Consider the following 20,653-nt stretch of genomic DNA (forward strand, 5'->3'; position numbering starts at 1 on the left):
TTTTCTTGTTAACACATATAACTAATCAGCCAATCACATGTCAGCAACTCAATGCATTTTAGGCATGTAGACCTGGATGGGACAGAAAGGGGTTTTAAGTGACTTTGAACATGGCAATGTTGAGGGTGCCAGGAGGGCTGGTATGAGTATCTCAGAAATTGCTGATCTACTGGGATTTTCACTCTAAACCATCTCTAGGGTTTACAGAGAATGGTCCGAAAAAGAAAAAATATCCAGTGAGAGGCAACCAAATTGCTTGGCTGCATAGCTTTTTGTTTTTATAAGCCAGTGAACAGGTGTGCCTAATAAAGTGGCCGGTGAGTGTATATGGCTTTATACTGTAGAATGTAAAAATACATACAATGCTAACATGCACATATTTGAAACATGCTTACACTGTTTATACTCTATGATATTTAATGCTACTCTCTCTCTCTCTCTCTCTCTCTGGACTTCTGCTTCAGCGGTAGACTGTAAGTTACTGCGGACCTGCTTTCTTATTCAAAATGAATCTTTTTCTTTAATAGTTTCTATACAAAAGTCCACAGCATTGAGATCAGTATTACTTGGGGGGGGGGGGGGGTCCTTTGAGGCAAATTTGTATTCAAAGCACAGATATAGAAGCAGCTTTATAGACCAAAACTTCAATATCGGTTCAAATATTGCCAGAAAGCATCAATCATTTTCATCCCTCATGTGTCTTTTATATGCTGATATTGATTGTAAAATAAACTGGCTTTTTACAATTTGCCCACGCTGTTTTTCTTTGAAGTCAACATTTCCAAACTAGAAGTCTCAGTGCCCAACAGGCTACAGTATATAGCCTGCAGTTCTCATAGAAAAAAGGGAATCCAATATAAAGAAGAGTAAGTTATTAACTCACAGTTCCTTTGTAGATCCGTCATAAGCCATTCATTTAACCAACTTTCTAGTTGCCATGTTGTCAAACCTCCCCATGCCTGAATGACTACAGTACACTCACTGTACCTTTTGGAAAAGGCCTGCAGAGGATCTGGATAGAATCCATTTGTTAAAAACATATTTATTATTCATGAATTTATTAGCAACAATTGGAACTGCAGTATTATTATAAATAAAAAAGTTATCATCCCAGACTTTACTGCCTAATTAGAGTACAAGGAAGATAATGAGACTGGTGCAAGAAAGCTTTGGCACACAGAGCAAATGACAAATGCAGCTATTTTATCTGAAGAAGACACTTGACACAAGCTACTGTGTCCTTACTGTATGACTGTCTACCTTGTCATTTCCATGGCAAGACATACAAATGAAATAATTCTAAAGGTCCTGCTTTGTACCGCAAGCCATTCTTTTTGTAAAATCAATGGGAAATACATTTTTATTTTAGGCATGAGATGACATGATTGTGTATTCATCCATTCAGCTCTGTACAATACAAGACCACAGGTTATACAAACTACTTTTTCAAATATGCTAAACCCCCAAACCATGTGAGGAAATCCTTATTGTCCACTACTATACTATCTGTATCACCCAGCAATGGGCAGTATGAGTGGTCAGCGCTGATGTCAAAGGGGTCAAAACTATTCAAAGAGCCTCACTATGATTCACTCGCATTTCTCCAGAATTTGAACATTGGTTTGTCATTTTCTGACTGATTTAAACTTAAACGATTCAGCCACGCTGGCACAGATGGGAGTTTGTTTTGATGAGTGTGTGAGGTATAGCTCAGGCCTTGTGTGTGTGTGAAAGGTTATTATGTTCAGAAAGGTGATGCAGAGCCCTTGTCAAGGCTATTCCTGTCTGCATGGCATTATCTCCAACAAGGCCTATAACGAGCTCCTTAAAACCGTAACAAGCTTCCGGTATGCTAACAGACTCTGCTCAGAATCTCCCACATTTCCTCCTTTTGTCTGGTTTACAATCCACACGTAAAAAAATATGTCATGAATAACAAAGTATCAATGGAATATGTGTGTGGACGGACAGATCCTGTACAGGTGATGTCAGGATATATAGAGGGTTTCTCCATACGGACATACTAACAAGATGATTATTCAGTAGTGATGGCTGAGGCTTCCATGTAGAAGCAATGGATAACTTATTTATGTATAAATATATATTGTTATACTATGCACTGACAACACAAATATGAAGCTAGAAAGCGAGATATATCCAGTTTAAGGCAAAGTGCTACGTATATACACACAAACATAAACACACACATTTTACAGTACAAACAAAAAGATGTTTACATTTTCTTTGAGTTTAACATAAAATGGCTCTGTCCTAAAAGATTAAAGTTGGGTTGATGAATTGTTGCCATTTCTGGCTATGGAGAAACTTACAAGTAAAACATGTGAGGAGAAATCTTTGAAAGGTTTGTCATTCATGGGATTTCCAAAGATTTTGCTAAGGTGTGCAGAGAACTTCTGTTAAGTTGGATATTTCTTGAGTGGTTATATTACTAAGAGTTGGATCATTTCATTTGAGCGCCAACGGTAAAGTATATTCAACATGAACAACAGCAGATTGTACATTTAAATGGGAAATGTTCTTTTATAATGTTGAAATCACAATAAAATTACTTGTATAAAAAAGTGAAAAAATATGATAGAGATTGGTTTGCCACTTTTTACCGCTGTCCCAAAGTCAGTCAAGTAAAGTATTACAGCTTGAATTTAAATCACATAATGTGTAGTCATATTTTCCCCCCAAGTCCATATAAATAAATAAAAAATTCTCTGTTGAAATATCTAGACAGTATTGCCTTAGTCCTGCAGCATCCGGTTTTAATCTGCCACAAGGTATGAATGAACACACATACATATATATATATATTCACACAAGCACTATAATGATATCCAGGAATAAGATGGTTGGCTCTCTACAACAGCACCATGACTAAGAGTCTTTGAAACGGGACACTAACAAGCCAACAGCACTTCTGCTAGGGCTGTCTTCTTTGGCGCTATAAAGTCAAAGTTGGTTTGATCTGGTGAAGGGTGTGTACGCTTCTGTATATGTGTGTGGGAGGGTGGGATAGGGGGATGGGGATGGGGATGGGGATGGGGATGGGGAAAGGGGCAACAACAATCCAGTTCCAGGGTATATAAGTATGTAAGACAAGAAGCTGATTTCTTTTTAAACCACCATAGACCCGCACACAGCCGCTTACAGAAGAAACCAAGCATGTGTCGGAAACCCCAAATTCTTCCCATTTAAAGAAGGAATAGAAAGAAGTGTTAACTAGTTTTAAAAGCAGCGCACCTGGAACACTTCTCTGCTTGCATGACTGCTGACTTTTAACCACTGAACTCCAACAGACAGATCAACACGTCCACCATGAGAAGCAGGTAAGAATTTAGCCAACTACTGGCCCAACCAATAACTTTTAAAAAATCCAAGAACTCATTACATGGGGCGACTGTGGCTCCGGTGGTAGATCGGGTCGGGCCAATGATCGAAGGGTTGGAGGTTCGATCCCCGCCTTGCCACACGTGTCATGGTTGCTGTGTCCTCCATACAGAAGAGTCTCCAGTCTCAAAGGGATTTACCTGTATAAATAAAGGAGGTTAAAAAAAATTACTTTGCATTAAACTAATTTCACTTTAATCTGTGCCGCAAGTTAGTATGCTCCTTTTTTCTTCTTCCAAAGTTGCCTATGAATGCATTCACAGAGATTGTATTACTTATTTATTATGCAAATCCGAATTAGGCGTCTCATCGATTGAGACTTATGATTGGCAGCATTTGTTTCCATAGCACGCACACACACACACACACACACACACACACACACACACACACACACACACACACACACACACACACACACACACACACACACACACACACACACACACACACACACACACACAAAAGCTTAAAGCAGAAGATTTTACAGACAATACTGGAATGTGTTCAATGTATTGTATTGGAGCACAAAAGGTCTTCAATTGGATTAGCTGGTTACGTGATCATATCATTCTTGTGACACATTTTAAATCACAAATTAAAAAAAAAAATAACAACAAAGAAACATATTTTTAAAACCTTACTGCAGTCATTTCTGGTTCATATTTGGTCCCAAAATGATCAGCAACCCCTAAGATGTACTGAACTGCATATGTTGTCAGTTGACAGGTGAATTTCAGTACATCTCTTGTTTTTAGAACATTGGAGAGATATTCTGGATATCATAGAATTAGAAAAAGAAAATGATTTATGAAAATGAACCAAAGTCACCCAGCACTAGGAAAACAGCTTTGGCTCAAGAATGATACTTTTGGCTGTATTGTAGATTATATAAGAATCCTCCGCGTACATGATGGTATAACAATGATGATGATAAAGATAGCAACAATGCACATGTGGAATTCATTTGTTCTGTTGTTGATTAGTTTGAAGATCATTACTCAGTTAACATATACAATATGTATTATTGTTTAAGGAAGCATCTTTTCTCCATGTTTTAGGATGTCTACGGTGCCTACTTTCCCCCGAATGTCTTTCCCATTGCTTTGCATTCTGGGTATGACCTTGGTGACATCTGGCTTCCCACAGCCTCGACTTCCTCTCAGGTGCTTCTTCTTCTTCTTCTTCTTCTTCTTATAAAACGCAGCGGCAGACTATTACTGTTAACGATGGTTTTAACAAATCAATGAAATATCTAGAACCTCGGATACTCAATCCCCTCCTTAATATGCTGTACATTTTGTGATAGTCAAAATACGATGGAGTATGTCTTATGTCTGTATCCCAATCGTTAAGTTAATCCTTATCTGTTTCCAGAAGTCCTGATGATTCAGAGGAACCGGAACAAGACGACTGGGATGTCCTCTTCCCCTCCATCTCTCTCCACGATTGGAGCATTCAAATGATGTCAGCGCCCAGCCTCGGAGCAGCAGCCAATAGCAAGGCAGGATTGATGAGGGGGGCATGGATGTTTGGCCCAGAAAGGGCAGAGGCAAGGTAACCTGAATAGTTGAAAAAAAATCAAATGAAAAAGAAACAGGAGTTACAACAAATCTCCCTCAGACAGCGACATGTGTCATCATAACATTGTAACTTTCTGAACTTCTCAAATGTAATATCAATATTTGTGTGTTTGCGTTTGATGTGTTAGTATTGTGGCCTGTTACCTGGGGTGGTTGTACAGTCACGTATCCTGCTCTGTGTGTACGTGTAGGTCGGAGAGGGCGTGGCCTGCTGGATGGTCATCCCAGGGCGCTGGCGTGATGAAGAGGAACATGGTGGTGGCTGATGACGCGGCCTTCAGGGAGAAGAGTAAACTGCTCACCTCCATGGAGAGACAGAAGTGGCTCAACTCCTACATGCAGAAGCTACTGGTGGTCAATTCATCGTCATGATGAACTGATGTCATTGTGTTCATCACGACTTTATTAGAACATCTATCAGTTTATATCTGCGCCGGCCTTTTAAGACAAGGCAAGAAGACAGTGTAGACATAAATAAATATAAGCAGCTGCTATATTATTATTATATGTATTATTATTGTTTAAGTCTTGGCTTTCCAAATAAAAACCATTTTATTCCAAATCCCGCTCACAATTGTAGTGAAGTTCTTGAATTCAAAAGAGATGGTCGATGGAGTTCTCTAGCACTCTATAAAATCCACTATGAGATTCCAGGAAAAGTAGATACAGTGAGTTTGTCGGTCGTGCTGAACATTATTTGGTGTTATTCCATCTCATGAATAAATAAAGACTCAAATGATGTTTCTGACCACTGGAGCTTGTCTTTGAATCCATACAGTAGTGTTGATGTGATGTCTGATTTAGATTTAATAGCATTGTTATTCTAAAATCATCTACGTGTATTTTATGCAATGTTACTCTCTAGACAAAAGCACGACGGCATTTCAAATACTTAGTTCAAGATATGAACGATATGGTTGCTTGAGTGAGATGACTTGATACCAATCTCATCTGTCTGTGTGTGTGTTAAGTACAGAGCTGAAGGGAGGATGTGGTTAGCCTAGCGTAGCATAAAGACTTGAAGCAAGGGGAAACAGCTAGCCTTTAGTCTAGACAGAGCGTCTAAACCTTAAAAAAAGTCCTCATCTTCTTATGACCTTATAGCTCACTGGTTATCTTAGATCTTGTTGGACTAATTTGTACATACACCAATGTTTATGTACACATTAGAAACATGTTACCAGCCACACTAGCTATAGAAGACCTGTGCAGATGAAATATTCAACCCCCCCCCCCAAATAACACATTATCACGTTTACATTTTTTTGTGAATGGATTAAAAAACATGAGATTCACGCTATTTAGTCAACTCCTGGGACTTTTGTAGACATGATAAAGCTATGATTTATAATTGCTTGTGCTTTGTAATCATTTATTTGTATTAAATAAAGATTTCCTTCCATCGACATTCCATATTTCATTTATCTATAACATATGCATATCATATTAGGAATCATTTATTTCCTTTATGTTAGGGTTTTTTCTAATCAATCTTGTGTCCTTTTTTCCATTCTGTTACCATTTTCAGCTCGTACAAACCAAATTTGTTACATTTTATTTATTTATGAAAGTTAAAACAAAATAATCAAAAACTAAATCTGGTCTCCATCCAAACAACAAATCAATTGGAAACAACTAAGAAATTAAAAATAAATATTGTGTTTATTTCTGAATGAATAAATCACCTAGGACACCGTCTCACAAACACATATACTGTATCATATAAGTCATATTCCATGCTGTCTGTGGATCAAGTTTAAGTCTATGGCGGTATCAGTACCACTTTGTCCAGTCTGCCCACCATCTCCTGCAGCTGCATCCTGTTGTGCATCCTGTGTGTGTCCCTCCTCTCCAGCAGCAGAGCCTCGGTCTGAAGGAGCAGCTTTGTGGCCTGGGATGCTGGGAGCTGGTCCGGAGCCTGTGCCCCACCGCGGGGCCCCTCTGCTGGGTGGCTGCTGCCTTTGACTGGCCTCTCGCTCTGGAGCCTGACTCTGTAGAAGTGCTGGAGGAGGGTGGAGGAGGTGTCTGGTCCATCCTGCAACCTCTCTACTCCCTCTCCTCTGTCCTCTGCTCCCCCTCTGCCTCTCCACTGATGCTTTAGGACATACAACGGAAGGGAATTAGTCAGACAGACACAATATAGAAGAAGAAGAAGGGGGGGATATGTTTAAAGTTCAAAGTCATGGTTTTGATAGAAGGAACCTTGTTAAAAGTTAAATCAATGCATGATGTTCTTAAATCAATTAATAATTGTCTTTAATAATCGTGATTACACAATGTCTATCAAAACAATCATGATTATGATTTTTGTCATAATCAAGCAGCCCAACCTTGCAATTTCCACTGTTTGGATACATTTTAAACAATTACATTATATAACAGATAATCTGTATGAAAATGTTGACTTCATATCTACAGGTTTTTTATTGTTATTTATGGAGACTCAGTGAGCTCCATTGACAGGCTGACTGAAAACCTCTTTAGCTGGACAGAAACTCCCCTCTTCCAACCCCTCATAAAATCCACAAACTTTTTGCCTTTACTATTGCACATAGTGGCGACCCCAAAAAAGTCGGTCTGCTTACTGAACCCCCCAAAGGCCCATTCTGAGCCAGGAAAAACCCTGGAATACCTTGTGTGTGTGTGTGTGTGTGTGTGTGTGATTGTGTGGCTGTCGGTGTGTGTGTGCGTGTGTGTGTGTGTATCACACATACATGTGCTGTGGGCAGGATCAGTAGCATGTCCTCCAATTTCTCTAGTCCCCGGTTTCCATGGTGACACAGTCTGGCGCTCCCGTCGGGTGCATGTGTAGGTTTCTCAACTGCAAGATCTGTCAGATGGGAGTCCACCACACTGTCCTACACACACACACACACACACACACACACACACACACACACACACACACACACACACACACACACACACACACACACACACACACACACACACACACACACACACACACACACACACACTCACACACACAAACAAACATGCTTTGCGTCACATTTCCTGCAAAAATACAGTAAAAATTATGTTTCACATTGACATATTATAACCATATGAAACAACAATAATGTTATGTTTTTTTTCTTTATTTATAGGCTAGATGTAGGCCTTTTTATTATTTCAAACCCCATATTATATCAATGATATATTTCGCAGTTTTCACTTAGTGCTTCCTGCTTCTCTCCAACCCAGAGTGTCTGTCCAATGAATGAATGACCTCAGATCACGTGTGGTTTTGCTTCGTAATGCTGGTTCACTTGCAAAAGGGGCAATATGAAAGTGGACCACACCAAACAAAAAACATCTAAGGGTGTATTCACACATGGAAAGTCCGTTAGTTCACTTGCTTTGGTCCAGACCAAATAGAATTTGGATTTTTTTGTTTGGTGTGGTCCACTTTCATATTGCCCCTTTTGCAAGTGAACCAGCATTACGAAGCAAAACCACACGTGATCTAAGGTCATTCATTCATTGGACAGACATTCTGGGGTGGAGAGAAGCAGGAAGAACGAAGTAAAAACTGCGAATTTATCATTGATATAATATGGGGTTAAAAATAATAAAAATGCCTACATCTAGCCTATAAATAAAGAAGAAAAAAATCTAATTATTGTTGTTTCATATGTTTATAATATGTAGCCCTATGACAATGCCACGTTATGTGGCTTCTAGCCTACGATGTGAAACATAATTTTTACTGTATTTTTGCTGCTGGACGCGCGACTCGCGTGAAGAATAGGCTCAAACTGAAACACAGCTGATTAAGCTGTGTATCAGCTGGGTGTCAGTTCGGCGCAGTTCAGCACCAAACTGACACGGGGACAGTATTGACGGTCCCGTTGGGAAGAACAATAAAAACACACACTTCATGCAAAGCGCAGCGTGAACCTGTTGGCACTGTAGGCTACGGGAGACGCTCCTCTCCATCTGATCGCTGATCCGCACGCATCATTATCAAATATAATATTTTCGCTCGGGGCTCCCGGTCAAACCACAACTAATCTTCCTAACAATGGCGACAACAACACTTTCCCATAATGTGAAGCTGATGGCGATTTATTAAAAAAGAAAAGAAAGAAAAGGCGCAGTGCTTCCTGCAATTGGGTCGGATCGAGTCCGGCCAAATTCACACCACAAACGAACTGCAGCAGAGTGCGTTTTGAAGCGCATCGAGACTACCTCTTCAGCTGGGTCTCGGAGCGTTTGTTTGGTCCGCCCCCGAGTGCGATTGCTGTATTCACACCTGTCTGAAAGATGCGCACCGAAGGTGGAAGTGCACCTGAGTTCGTTTCAACCGAACTAAACACAGCATGTGTGAATACACCCTAAATTATATTTGGTCTGGACCAAAGCAAGTGAACTAGCGGACTTTCCCAGTGTGAATACACCCTAACTCACCATCCAGGTCCAGAACACTTTCTCCACCTGTTTCCAGTTCAGATATGCTTCCAAGAGGTCACAGAGCTGCCGCATACAAACACAGTCCTATAATCAACACACACACACACACTTAATAATAGAACACACATATTGTGTTAAAACAGTATGAAGATGTATACACTATTTAATATTGAATTAAAGGTACAGTGTGTAGAATATATTGGCATTTTTCAGAACAGACTTGGTAGAAAAGGAATATACTATTCATAATTAGGTTTTATTAAGTTTATAATCGCTTGACTTGTTTATTGAACCAATTTCCAAAACCATTACAGTGAAATGTTTGATCATAAATTATTGTTAGGCTTTTACGAAACCAAAACAGATTTAGAGGTCAGAAATTTAAAAAATTTTGACGGTCAGTGCAAAACAGATGGGACATTGTTTTGGTATCTATCTTTTAATCTATATCTATGGGCAGAGAGCATTATTAGAAATACATTTTAATAATGGCACACACACACACACACACACACACACACACACCAGCATTGGGAACGTTACTTTAAAAAAGTAATTAGTTATAGTTACTCACTACTTGTTCCAAAAAGTAACTGAGTTAGTAACTGAATTATTTTATAATAGAAGTAACTAGTTACCAGGGAAAGTAACTATTTGCGTTAGCCTACTGTAAAAAAAAAAAAGTTGCTGTATGTCAACACATTTAGATTTTTCTGAGCAGTTTTCACAAGTCAGTTGAAATGAGTAGAACAGACAGGTAGGCCTACTTGTAGGCTACATAACCTTCAATATTTATTGCAGGTTATGCCGCCCCACTTCGCCACTGGGGCGGCAGTGGCGAAGTGGGTAGGGAGTTTGCCTCTGGTGTGCAGGGTCGGAGGTTCGATCCCCGTCTCCCCGCCACATGTCGAAGTGTCCCTGGGAAAGACGCTGAACCCCGAATTGCTCCCGATAGTTAACTCAGTTAGCTTAGCACCCTAGTGCTAAGCCTACCCTGCGTGGTAGCTGCTGCTATCGGTGTGTGTGACTAGGTGAATGTGTACAAAAACAATGTAAAGCGCTTTGGGTCTGTGATAAACGGAGATATAGCGCTATACAAGTCCATTTACCTTTACCATTGCACATCAACAGACAGCAAGAGGTTTATCCTGCACTTCAAGTAGGCCTAGCCTATTTTGTTCTCAACAAAAGTAGTAGAGGAAACTGCTGAATGTACCGTGCTGATCTGCTATCACTGGATTGGATTCACTTCAGGGGTGTCGGCTAAAACACCACTTAAGGCCAAAAACGTCAGACTATGAAGCATGAGACGATGAGAGGAGGAGTAAGGATTTATCCTATGTTTATTTCCTTCTTTAACATGCACAGCAGCATACCGATCCCAGGAAAATAACAGTAGCAATAGGCTATTCGGCTCATGATGACACGCTAAACAGCTGTTGCAACCGGCAAATCGCGGCTGTTTAATAACGTGCATAAATTATAATTTATAGAGATCGGGAAACTCCATGCACTTACTCACAAGGGCGATGCAAACAAACTCAGGGAGAGCACGTTTCAACCGTGGATTGATAGGTCGTTACTGTGGCAACGCGCACGCTCACACAACAGAGAGAAAGAAAAAGAAACTTCACTAAACAGGCGCTCCGGCTGACTGACGTGACGGCGCTAACTGACAGTTATAATGTCATCCATACTGAATAAAACACAACTTAAAACAGTATAAGAAATAACAATCGCTTATCTTGTTGTTAACCCACCGGTCTCCTTACTAGCAGTTTGTGTAGTATGGAGCCAGGGGTGCTTTCGGATTACACAGTTTATTCAATCAATTCATAGTAACGCACCGCATTTAACGTTCAGTAACGATAACGGCGTTGTAACGACGGAAAAAGTAATTAGTTAGATTACGCCGTTACTGAAAAAAGAACGGCGTTACCTAACACCGTTATTTTAAACGGCGTTATTCCCAACACTGACACACACACACAAACGTACCTCCTTTAGCACTGTTGAGCTTTGAGCAGAGGAGGATACAGAGGAGGGGAGGCTGGCAAAAAGAACCTGAGAATAAATATTGAAAAAAATATTGGTTTCTTTGGATACTTCAATATAACTTACTCTATAACGATAACAGTTACTTAAATGTGCTATGAGGAACTTTCAGTTTGTGTTAATTCTAGCGACCCCTTTGGACAAAAGTGGTAGTCTTTTTTTATGAAGCCAGCTGTTGGCCATGGGTGAGTGTTCCCAGACAAAGGCTTTTAGAAAAACGATATAAAAATAGTGTTCTTTTCACTGATTGTCTCGTTTGCTGTTAGTATGTAATTCATGATCATCAGAGGAAAAATTAGACTGTTTCAGAAATATTTAAAAGTTCCTCGTAGCTTTAAATTGCGTATTTTAGAAACATTTCCTGATTTTATGCAACCAAACAGATTTAAGTACACATGTATAGGCCTTATCTGTCCAAGGGGCAGTTTAAGTTTAAGCACTTTAGCTACTGCATGGAGAGTTCTATCTTTGCAAGCATCCTCCACTCGTGCTCATGCTAAACCTCTCCCTGGTTGAACTTTGAACAATAAGTGTTACAATGCAACCACTGATAAAAGCACAGAATGTTAGCCTGTTTCAAAAGTTGAAAAAGAAGGGGGAATCTCTCACAGCATGGAGCAGGCGTGTTCGCTCCTCTTGCATGGACAGCAGGGTCCGCCCCTGGTGTCTCAGACGGCCAATGAGCCACTGGAGTTTCCTCAGAGACGCAGGGTCTGACTGGAGCTCGTTGGAAAGCCGGGCGTTAACCTACCACACAAGAGAGAATGACAGATTAAAGTATGCAAATACGGAATTAAAGCTATAGTGCGTAATTTATGTTTCCCCAGTGAGGAATGCTGAGTCATTACAATAACAGGTGAGCCTTTCGGTGATCGTGCATGGATTTTTATACCTTCTGCTGTACATCCAGGTTTTTTTCTTAACAGTAGAAATCAACAACTGAAACATTTCTAGGGCGCTTCTTGGGATTTTTCTGAGCTCCTGCACCATTGTCAGGGGGGGGGGGGGGGGGCGACACCAGTTTGTAAACGCTGCCATACTGAGAACTACAATGAGAGTTTTGTGGAGCTGAATCAACTTTGTTTCACCTCATTTGACGATGGCTTGTATGTAACCAACATTCATTTATATAGAAAAAGTAACGCACCATAGCTTTAATTTAACCCATACTTACAGGTGTGGGTGTGAGTAAGGTTTTGTCCAATTGCTGTACTCGCTGTGTCAGCAGTTTCTCCAGTGTTCCGGTGGCGAGCAGCCAGCCCAGTGCCAGGAGGAGGTCTCTACTGGGCAGTCTCCCTCCCTCTCTACCACACCTCATCCACTCAGCATGGTAGCCTGTCTGCCAGAGGCCTGCAGCCACTAGCCTCCTGTGCTCTGCTGCTGCTGCTGCTGCTGCTGCTACACACACACACACACACACACACACACACACACACACACACACACACACACACACACACACACACACACACACACACACACACACACACACACACACACACACACACACACCATGATATCAGTCCATTTGGTCCAACGATTGGAAGTAAATGAGGTTACAGAACCCTAGGTAAGTAATTACAATCTCATGTAGTGTGGGGACAAATACAAATAACCTGAGATAGATAGGTAATTTTGCATATTGATAATTTGTGTCCTTTTGGGTCTTTTACCATTTTCAGACTTTTGTAACGCTCAAAGAGAAGAACCAGTTCAATTTAGAAAATGTCCAGGTGATCATGTCGTGGTGCAGTATTGGCAATAATAATGTCATAGTGACTATTATGACAATATGAGATCATTTAAGCAAAATGATGTTGTACAAATGAATGATTCCTACCAAACTGTAATGAATTATTAATAACATGTGTTGTGTTTCTCCGGATTTACATAGTGTTTTGTGTAATATAATGTTTTCATGAATAGCACCTGGGGAAATCAGTGACGTCCTGGACAAATAGCACTAAAAGCCATAAACAGAACTAAAAGAACATAACAAAACATGACTGACCTCCTCCAAGCTTTGCTCGATCTTCACTGGAAACAATGCTAGCTGTCTGAAGGATGTCGGCGAGGAGCTGCCAAAACTGATCCTCCTGGAAAACAGCAAGCAAGTGCCTCGATTAAGTAAGTAGACCCAAAGAAAATGTAGTTAACATTCCGTTTGTGAAAGTGAAAACAGACGAGGAACATACCACCTCGAGTCCAACACCAAACTTAGCCCGCCTGAAGGTGTCCGGTGCGGGGACAGCGGTCAGGCCGGAGGCCGCCAGCAGTCTGCACAGAGCTCCAATCACCTGCTTCACCTCCACACTCACTGCGACTTTACTCCGCTGCATTACAGACACCGACACACTAGCGACTACTACACACTGTCTATACACTCAACTATAACAGTTAGTCCACTTAAAGTTCGTTTAAGACATAATCAATAACATTTCTACCACTTTGACGTTGTGTTGTGGGTTGGTTGTGTGGCTGACTTGTTGATATTTCCCGGCGAAGACAACAACTTCCGGGTTCGAGTCCGTTGCCAGGGAAGCAAATAGAATTGTGATTGATATCTTTGTTAGCCAATGAAAACCTGAATGTGATTCTGAAAGAGGCGGGTCGGAATTACGATTCATTAGTTCTTGTTAATCAGTTCATCCAACTCTGAAATGTTATACATTTAATCTATTCATACACTATAGGCCTACTATATTACCAACAATATTTGAAATGATGAGATTCAACGGATATATTTTAATAGTATTTATTTCATATATCAAAATCATTAAAAATACATAAACAGCTCAAAGTTGAGTGTACAAACATGCCTGAAATAATTTAATGTTGTGAACATCCTTTTACACTAATAAAAAAGTAAACTCGGTATCACATCTTAAAGAATAGGAACAATGTGTAAGCTGCATGTCCAAAACTAACCTAAAATGTACAGTAAAATAGAGCAGACTACTTTCTGCCCTCAAATCAGCACCAAACAGAGTAGTGGTTGTATTTTGGTCATGTAAGTTTTCACTCAGCTCTGTTGGCTCCACAGCCCTGCCTGAAGACTTTTGCAATTTACCAGGAACTGGTCCCTTTCCTCATAAAGGTTAGTACACACTACATGCCAACATAACCTCCTGTTATGCTATTTCTACTACCTGAGAAGTCAGAGGTTGCTTTTTGACCTTAATTCCTGAATTTTAACAGCTATGAAAATTGGAATGCTGTTTAAGTACCACGGCACGATGCTAATATTTGCTGAATTTTTCATAAATTGTGTAACTCCAAGTCATCTTTTCTCACCATTATATTTCCATTGCTTAGGCCAATGTGATGTAAATATAGCATAAACCAGCACATTTTTTGCTATATTTGGCCAACTCTCCATGTTGTTGAGGAGGATGGACAGTGATAGGCATTTACAGTCAAGTCCTATTAGTATACAGAAAGTGATATTATTTTCTATTTTCTTGCCCACACTAAAGTCTCTATTCACAAGTGCGTGTGTTTGTGTGTGTGCTACACTATGCTTTAGTTCTCGCTAGAAGAACATAGAGACACAAATAACCATTCTAATTTTTGTTTTTGGCCTTCAAATGGTACTATACCACCAATTTCCACTGCCAATTTCCAGTTACCAAGAACAGTTAGCATTACCCTCAATATCCTTCATATTTTCACAGGAAACAATATATTAATGATGTTAATAGCATCGAAAAATGTGCTTATCTTGTATCTCCACTGGTTAATTTAAAATAGTTGTTCAACTCTAAAACGTAAACTGTGTATTTGTTTGTTTTGTATGTGCTTCATCTACAACAAAGTCTATGCTGTTCAAAATCTTTTTATACAAAGAATTGCATCATGACAAACCATAAAACAAAATGTAAAAAAAGGGTAAGACTCTTTGAGAATTGGGCTGAAGGTGTAGCAGATAGTCATGCTTCTCAACTCTCTCCATCTGGCGCATCCACCTCCTGTTTAATGACTGGGATTCCTGGAAAGAACCGGAAGAGAGAGATCACTAATCATGTATTTAAAACAAAGACGTATTGCTATGATGTGCCACAACTTTAAAGTCAGTCATGTTATGGTTGTTCCTTTTCAAAGACCTTTCTTGCCTTTTTGGTGGCATTTACAGGTTTGTCATTTTTAATGATACATTTCTACGAAGAAATATTTATCATTTGGCACTAAACATTGAGAATATCCTCTAAAGAAACTGCTATATTGAAACTGATCTCAAATGACTTTCTTAAAACACTCTAGGTTATATTGGCAATCAATTTGACTTCATTAATTAGACGTGTTGGACATACACTAGTATCGTTATAGTTATCCATTGATTGAATTATTTCTTAGTTATCTATTTAGAAATATATTTCTCCACATTGCTGCTGAAACACTCTTACCATCTAGTTTCTTCAGATTAGGTAGTCTTTTGGAGGCTTCATCCATCCAGTTTCCTTCCCCAGTATGCTTCTCCTCCAGAGGATTTCCAACAAACACTAGATCTTCCAGGCACGGCAGGTCAGCTAGCCTCACAAATTCTCCTACGCACAGGAAAAGACAACATAAGCCCAAATTAAAGGAGTAACAGTCAGGATTTCAACACCAACCAATTATCGGTATATTAACAATTAAAATCAGAAAAAATAATAAAAATTAATAATAAAGAAATTATTTCCCTCAAAAAAATTATTAAGAAGGTACATATTTAGGGAAGTGTCAGACAGTGGAAGAAATAAAAGGGTGATTTAAAGACAAATTATTCCCCTTCGATACATCAAAAGGCGTTAGGCAAGAAGAGGAGTTTCATTTTTAGCTTCAATAATGTTCCATGAATACATGACACACAGTCATTTAGAAATCTAGCTAGATATGTCTACTCAATTTGTTAAATTTGATATACTTGGCTTTATTCATGAATGTAGCCTACCCCATTCTTTGACCAAGTTGTTGGACATGTAGAGGACTTTGAGGCTCTTCATGCATTGGATTCCCTTCAGTTTCTCTATTAAGTTATACGAGATCCACAACTCTTGTAGTGTTTCCCCGACGGCCTCCTGCATGACATACAAGAATATACATTCAGAGTAAGCCTTTAGCAATAAAAAAAATTGGATGATCAAACTAGTTGTGTTGTGTTTCACCTTACCAGCCCAGTGAGGGCCTTTATGTTATTTCTTCCTAATGACAAAATCTTCAAGTTCTCTGGAAACACAAGACACCATCACATTACAAAACCACATATCTATCCATCCATGAATAGACTATGTTTGAGTCAGGTTGTAGGTAAAGTTTTTACGCAGCCAGTACTCACTCAGGCCGTTGAGATTAGTGATTTTCTCAATGCAGTTTGTGGACAGAGACAACCTCCTGTGGTGGATACAGTACAATAACATATTGGGTATTTCAAGGACTAGTGTGGTTTAAAACATTGCTGACTAAACACTGTTAGCTGCTCGGTAACCGGTACTTGCTCTTGACCGATCTACAGCTGAATATTCTGTTCATGTTCTGAAAACTTACTGGAAAAATCTATCTAGTGAAGTATTATTGGCCAATAACACTTCAGTATTAGAGAAAGCTGAATCTTTTTCTGCTGAATTTTTTTTTTGTTTTTATATGATTTGTATTTTGGTTCTAGTTTTACTCAATAATGCTGTTGCTGAATTGCTGCTGTGAAGCAAAACTGTGTTGTTACTCTGTAAATAAAGTTGCAGTGCATGTATACAGTCTACAGTTGGATGTAAAGAAAGACACCAACTATAAAAAAAAAAGTAGCACAAATGTTCTGCATTCTGCCACGGAATTAAGAAAATATAACCTAGCCAGCGCCAAATTGCCATCTGTCCCAGCGAGCCATCTACCATATTAACTTCATGCTGAAGAATTTCTACTGCAGATTTCATTTTGGATACATTTGTCCAAATATATAACCACTGCCAAAAGTAAATCCTACCTTTGAAGGGGATCAAATGGTATGTGTGCCATCCAGTGTTGGGCAAGTTACTTCAAATGCGTAATGCGGTATTTATTACTTATTACTGGCATTTCAAAGTAGTTAGTTACATTACAATATTACTGTCTTTGAATTGTAAGGCATTACACTACTTTTACATTACTTTTGCATTACTTTCACCAAAATAACATGAAATATGGATTTGGTGTTCTCAATAGATCTTCTTGTGTTCAATGCAGCTCATTACACAGCAGGAGGTGACATGGTATGGCATAATGACTGAGCTAGGCTTAAGGCTAACACAAGTAGGCCTATGCTATATAATATAATGGTCACATTTATGGCTCATGGTGCAATACATTTTATAATAGATACTGTATCTTTAGGTATTTATTTAGCCTATATTAATATCAATAGAGCTAGAGCCTACTACTGTAGATTGAAAAAGTAAATTGAGCCTCAAAGATTTGTTTCTTGCGTTCTGGCGACTTAAAAGCACAAACAAGTTGTTCACATCATCATCAACTTTTGCCTTTTTTAGTTGTTCCAAAGAATCTGCCTTATCATCTTGCCATCTAATCTAAATGATAACAGCCCATTATGTTTGTTTATCGTCTCTCTTGCGTGACATTTTATAATAACAATAGTAGCCTAAATATAGGCCTATATCTCCTTCGCTAATTCAAAGCATCCACTCATTATGTTGGGAGTCGACGTGTGTGTCAGAGGCATGAATCGACAAAGCGATCAACTCTTATTGTGACTTTTTTGCTGCAGCACTTTTAGTGCTGAGGAGAGCTTGCCAACTGCGCTGTCCTTTACGCACCATCATTGCCGCCGTTATGTTAAGATTTCATAATTTGCATCAAAGCAAACCCTTTAGGCGCCGGGTTTTATCTTTAAAAATACTAGATTTTGACACTTAAATTTCAGAAGGCTCTGGATTGAAAGTGGTTTGAGATAGAGACAAAGTGTAAATGAGACAAATATTGAGAATGACCTAAAGTTTATCTGGGGAGTACATTTTCCCATCTAATTAGCATATTATGACGTCATATGGTGGCGGCCAGGCTATTATGTAATTTCCATGAAATACCTGATATTTTGAAAGAGAGTTGAACTTATTTAATCAGATTCACCCCTCCATCCATTTGTAATGGTGTCCACTTTGTTGTAAGCCAACAGTTGTAAACTAGAACTAGAACTACACCACAAAACTCATATAAACAGTAGGCGTTTATGATTTTTTTTACCCACCACCATTTTTATTTCCTTTTTTCTTCTATTCTTCATTATTATTATTATTATCATCATTATTATCATTATAATATGATAATATTAATATATATATATAATGCTGCGTCGCATGGCTGCACCACTGCTGCGCATGGACGCACCGGGGCCGTAGAAAGAGTGAACACCAACTCCCTACTCGTCAACTTTTTGCTTGCCATATCTCTAAATAACTCCTAAATCCAGCAATACCGCTTCAGCATAAATAGCTTCGTGGCACACTATCTCCGATTTCACACCTAACAACAGCGCGATTCATTTGCAGCCTGGACGCGGAGGTGTGTCACCTCTCTGCGCTGACAGCAGGCTGGGACTCGCTCCGAGGGGCTGCTCCGAGACTGACCGCCTCCGAGTGCTCTTAGACGGGGAGGGGCTCGCGGCAGCACCCGCTGCTCGTTGAGCACAGATTGATACGTGCTTTCACGTCAGAGTCTCCAAACACCACAAAAGTTTTCAATAACTTGGGCAGTGAGACGGAAGCCAGTAGGCTAGCGCATCTTTGGAATCAATTGTAGCAGCAAATCGAGTTTTCTTCTCCTCTAGCAGTAACATTAGCGTGGGTTTTTTTCTCCTCTGCGAAACTCGCAGTGTTGGCCAATTTGTATAAAAACAACAAACCAGTCAATTTCGGGTTTAAAATGCATTGTAACGCGCGTTTCTGAGCTATGTACCGCGTTACATATTACCATTTTTTTGCTGTAATGCCTTACATTACCGCGTTACAGCAAAACGTAATGCATTACAGTAATGCATTACTTCCTGTAACGCGTTACTCCCAACACTGGTGCCATCTATAGTCAAGACACCCGGGTGTTTTCCATGCATTTTTTGTTATAGATCAGTCCAATGTATAACTTTGACTGAGGGCAGCTACTTGATCCCAAATCCACCCAAATGAATGAGCTCAACAAGGCTAATCTAATGATTAAACTGCCTTCACAATGATCCATTAATTAATTTGTCTCACTCTTATTAAGTATGGGAATTGTAAAACATAAAATAAACAGATCTATCCCATTATATAACTTAGAATGCTTCCTTGCTGATGAACATACCAAACATTTCAAACCATTTACAGTACAACAACTCGTTGAAATAAGTCATTGTTATCGATGCTGCAGAACTCACTCGCAGTTGGGGAGTGTGGAGAGAGAAGCGTCCATTTTCTCGATTGGAGGAACCTGGCCATACAGTTTAACGGCTTTAGCCTCAGCCACTTTCTCCCCTGACTTCTCCTCCTGTACACACACACACACACACACACACACACACACACACACACACACACACACGTCATCACAACAACAATGCTACAGTTATGCAACTACACATTACACATTAGTTACGAATACAGTGAATACTTGTATTACCAACTACAGATTCCATTTCACAGTACTTCATTGTATTCTGCCTGAAAGTGACTGTATGGCACTCACCCATTTAGCTAGTGCTTCTCTCACAGTCGTTGCTTTGGCAGCCTGGAGACATTACATGACATTTAATTATTAGACAAAAGTGATCTAGGCTGGATTGTGTTGTGATGATAAAATAGCAGATACTGTCGACAAGCTAGCAACAGTGTAGCACGAAATATTTTCTTTAGTATCATTTTCATGTTAGGGTTTCTTAGCTACTAACTAGAGAGTACAATATGATGGAACAGCCATTGGAACTAGTCCTATTATTCTCAGTGCGAGATTTAGCAGCAGTAAAAAAGGGACAAATTAGACAGTGACATCCCCACACGTTGAGGAAAGAGTAAACGTTATTTAGCCAGCTATGGAACACTAGCCTAGGTTACACTTATTGACATAAAGGGTAAGCTAACAAGCTAATTAAAATGAGCCCATATGAGCCCACAGCGATAACAATATCGCATGTAAATGCAGCTTTTGCTGTCAGACGAGAAGTCACTGGGGGCTCGCATGAGTGGTCACAGTAACACCGAGGAAAT

At 39.6% G+C, this 20,653-nt stretch overlaps 4 protein-coding genes across 5 annotated transcripts in view; 2 read left to right on the top strand and 2 right to left on the bottom strand.

Annotated features, from left to right (window-relative positions):
• The window catches only part of rin3 (Ras and Rab interactor 3), a 16,947-nt gene extending 16,387 nt beyond the window's left edge, over positions 1-560 (top strand). Inside the window, exon 14 of the mRNA XM_080042334.1 lies at positions 1-560. This exon is cut by the window's left edge and continues 737 nt beyond it. The gene's annotated coding sequence lies outside the window, so the exon portion shown is untranslated.
• A 3,901-nt stretch (positions 561-4,461) lies between these two features.
• pth2 (parathyroid hormone 2) lies at positions 4,462-5,354 on the top strand (the record flags this gene model as incomplete). The annotated part of the gene is made up of 3 exons (XM_080042745.1): positions 4,462-4,565; positions 4,777-4,956; positions 5,174-5,354. 3 exons carry the CDS (start codon positions 4,462-4,464, stop codon positions 5,352-5,354), a joined length of 465 nt encoding a protein of 154 aa, XP_079898871.1.
• A 1,371-nt stretch (positions 5,355-6,725) lies between these two features.
• On the bottom strand, positions 6,726-13,935 carry tedc1 (tubulin epsilon and delta complex 1). 2 transcript variants are annotated; one of them, XM_080042606.1, is made up of 8 exons: positions 13,646-13,935; positions 13,462-13,546; positions 12,625-12,842; positions 12,060-12,197; positions 11,394-11,459; positions 9,393-9,479; positions 7,697-7,840; positions 6,726-7,077 (listed from the first exon to the last, which is right to left on the bottom strand). In XM_080042606.1, exons 1-8 carry the CDS (start codon positions 13,787-13,789, stop codon positions 6,745-6,747), a joined length of 1,215 nt encoding a protein of 404 aa, XP_079898732.1. In that variant the 5' UTR covers positions 13,790-13,935; the 3' UTR covers positions 6,726-6,744. The 2 variants fall into 2 exon arrangements, with proteins under 2 accessions (XP_079898732.1, XP_079898731.1); XM_080042605.1 differs by having other exon boundaries at positions 12,625-12,848.
• A 294-nt stretch (positions 13,936-14,229) lies between these two features.
• On the bottom strand, positions 14,230-20,172 carry dnal1 (dynein, axonemal, light chain 1). The gene is made up of 7 exons (XM_080042400.1): positions 20,136-20,172; positions 19,828-19,937; positions 16,765-16,820; positions 16,600-16,655; positions 16,381-16,507; positions 15,854-15,994; positions 14,230-15,438 (listed from the first exon to the last, which is right to left on the bottom strand). The coding sequence occupies exons 2-7, from the start codon at positions 19,860-19,862 to the stop codon at positions 15,389-15,391; spliced, it is 465 nt and encodes a 154-aa protein (XP_079898526.1). The 5' UTR covers positions 19,863-19,937; positions 20,136-20,172; the 3' UTR covers positions 14,230-15,388.
• Between the last annotated feature and the right edge of the window lie 481 nt (positions 20,173-20,653).

Source organism: Ammodytes marinus (genome assembly GCF_949987685.1).
Source record: "Ammodytes marinus genome assembly, chromosome: 15".
Classification (NCBI taxonomy): Eukaryota; Metazoa; Chordata; class Actinopteri; order Uranoscopiformes; family Ammodytidae; genus Ammodytes; species Ammodytes marinus.

Bases quoted from the DNA above. Each gene is read 5' to 3' on its own strand.
- tedc1 (XM_080042605.1), bottom strand. From the start codon at position 13,789: ATGCAGCGGAGTAAAGTCGCAGTGAGTGTGGAGGTGAAGCAGGTGATT. The intron at 13,547-13,645 runs GTATGTTCCTCG...GCTGTTTTCCAG, and splicing joins TTGGTGTTGGACTCGAGGTG to GAGGATCAGTTTTGGCAGCT. The intron at 7,078-7,696 runs GTATGTGTGATA...TATGTCCTAAAG, and splicing joins TGATCCTGCCCACAGCACAT to CATCAGTGGAGAGGCAGAGG.
- dnal1 (XM_080042400.1), bottom strand. From the start codon at position 19,862: ATGGACGCTTCTCTCTCCACACTCCCCAACTGCGA. The intron at 16,656-16,764 runs GTGAGTACTGGC...TTGTGTTTCCAG, and splicing joins CACTAATCTCAACGGCCTGA to AGAACTTGAAGATTTTGTCA. The intron at 15,439-15,853 runs GTAAGAGTGTTT...GGTTCTTTCCAG, and splicing joins TAATCTGAAGAAACTAGATG to GAATCCCAGTCATTAAACAG.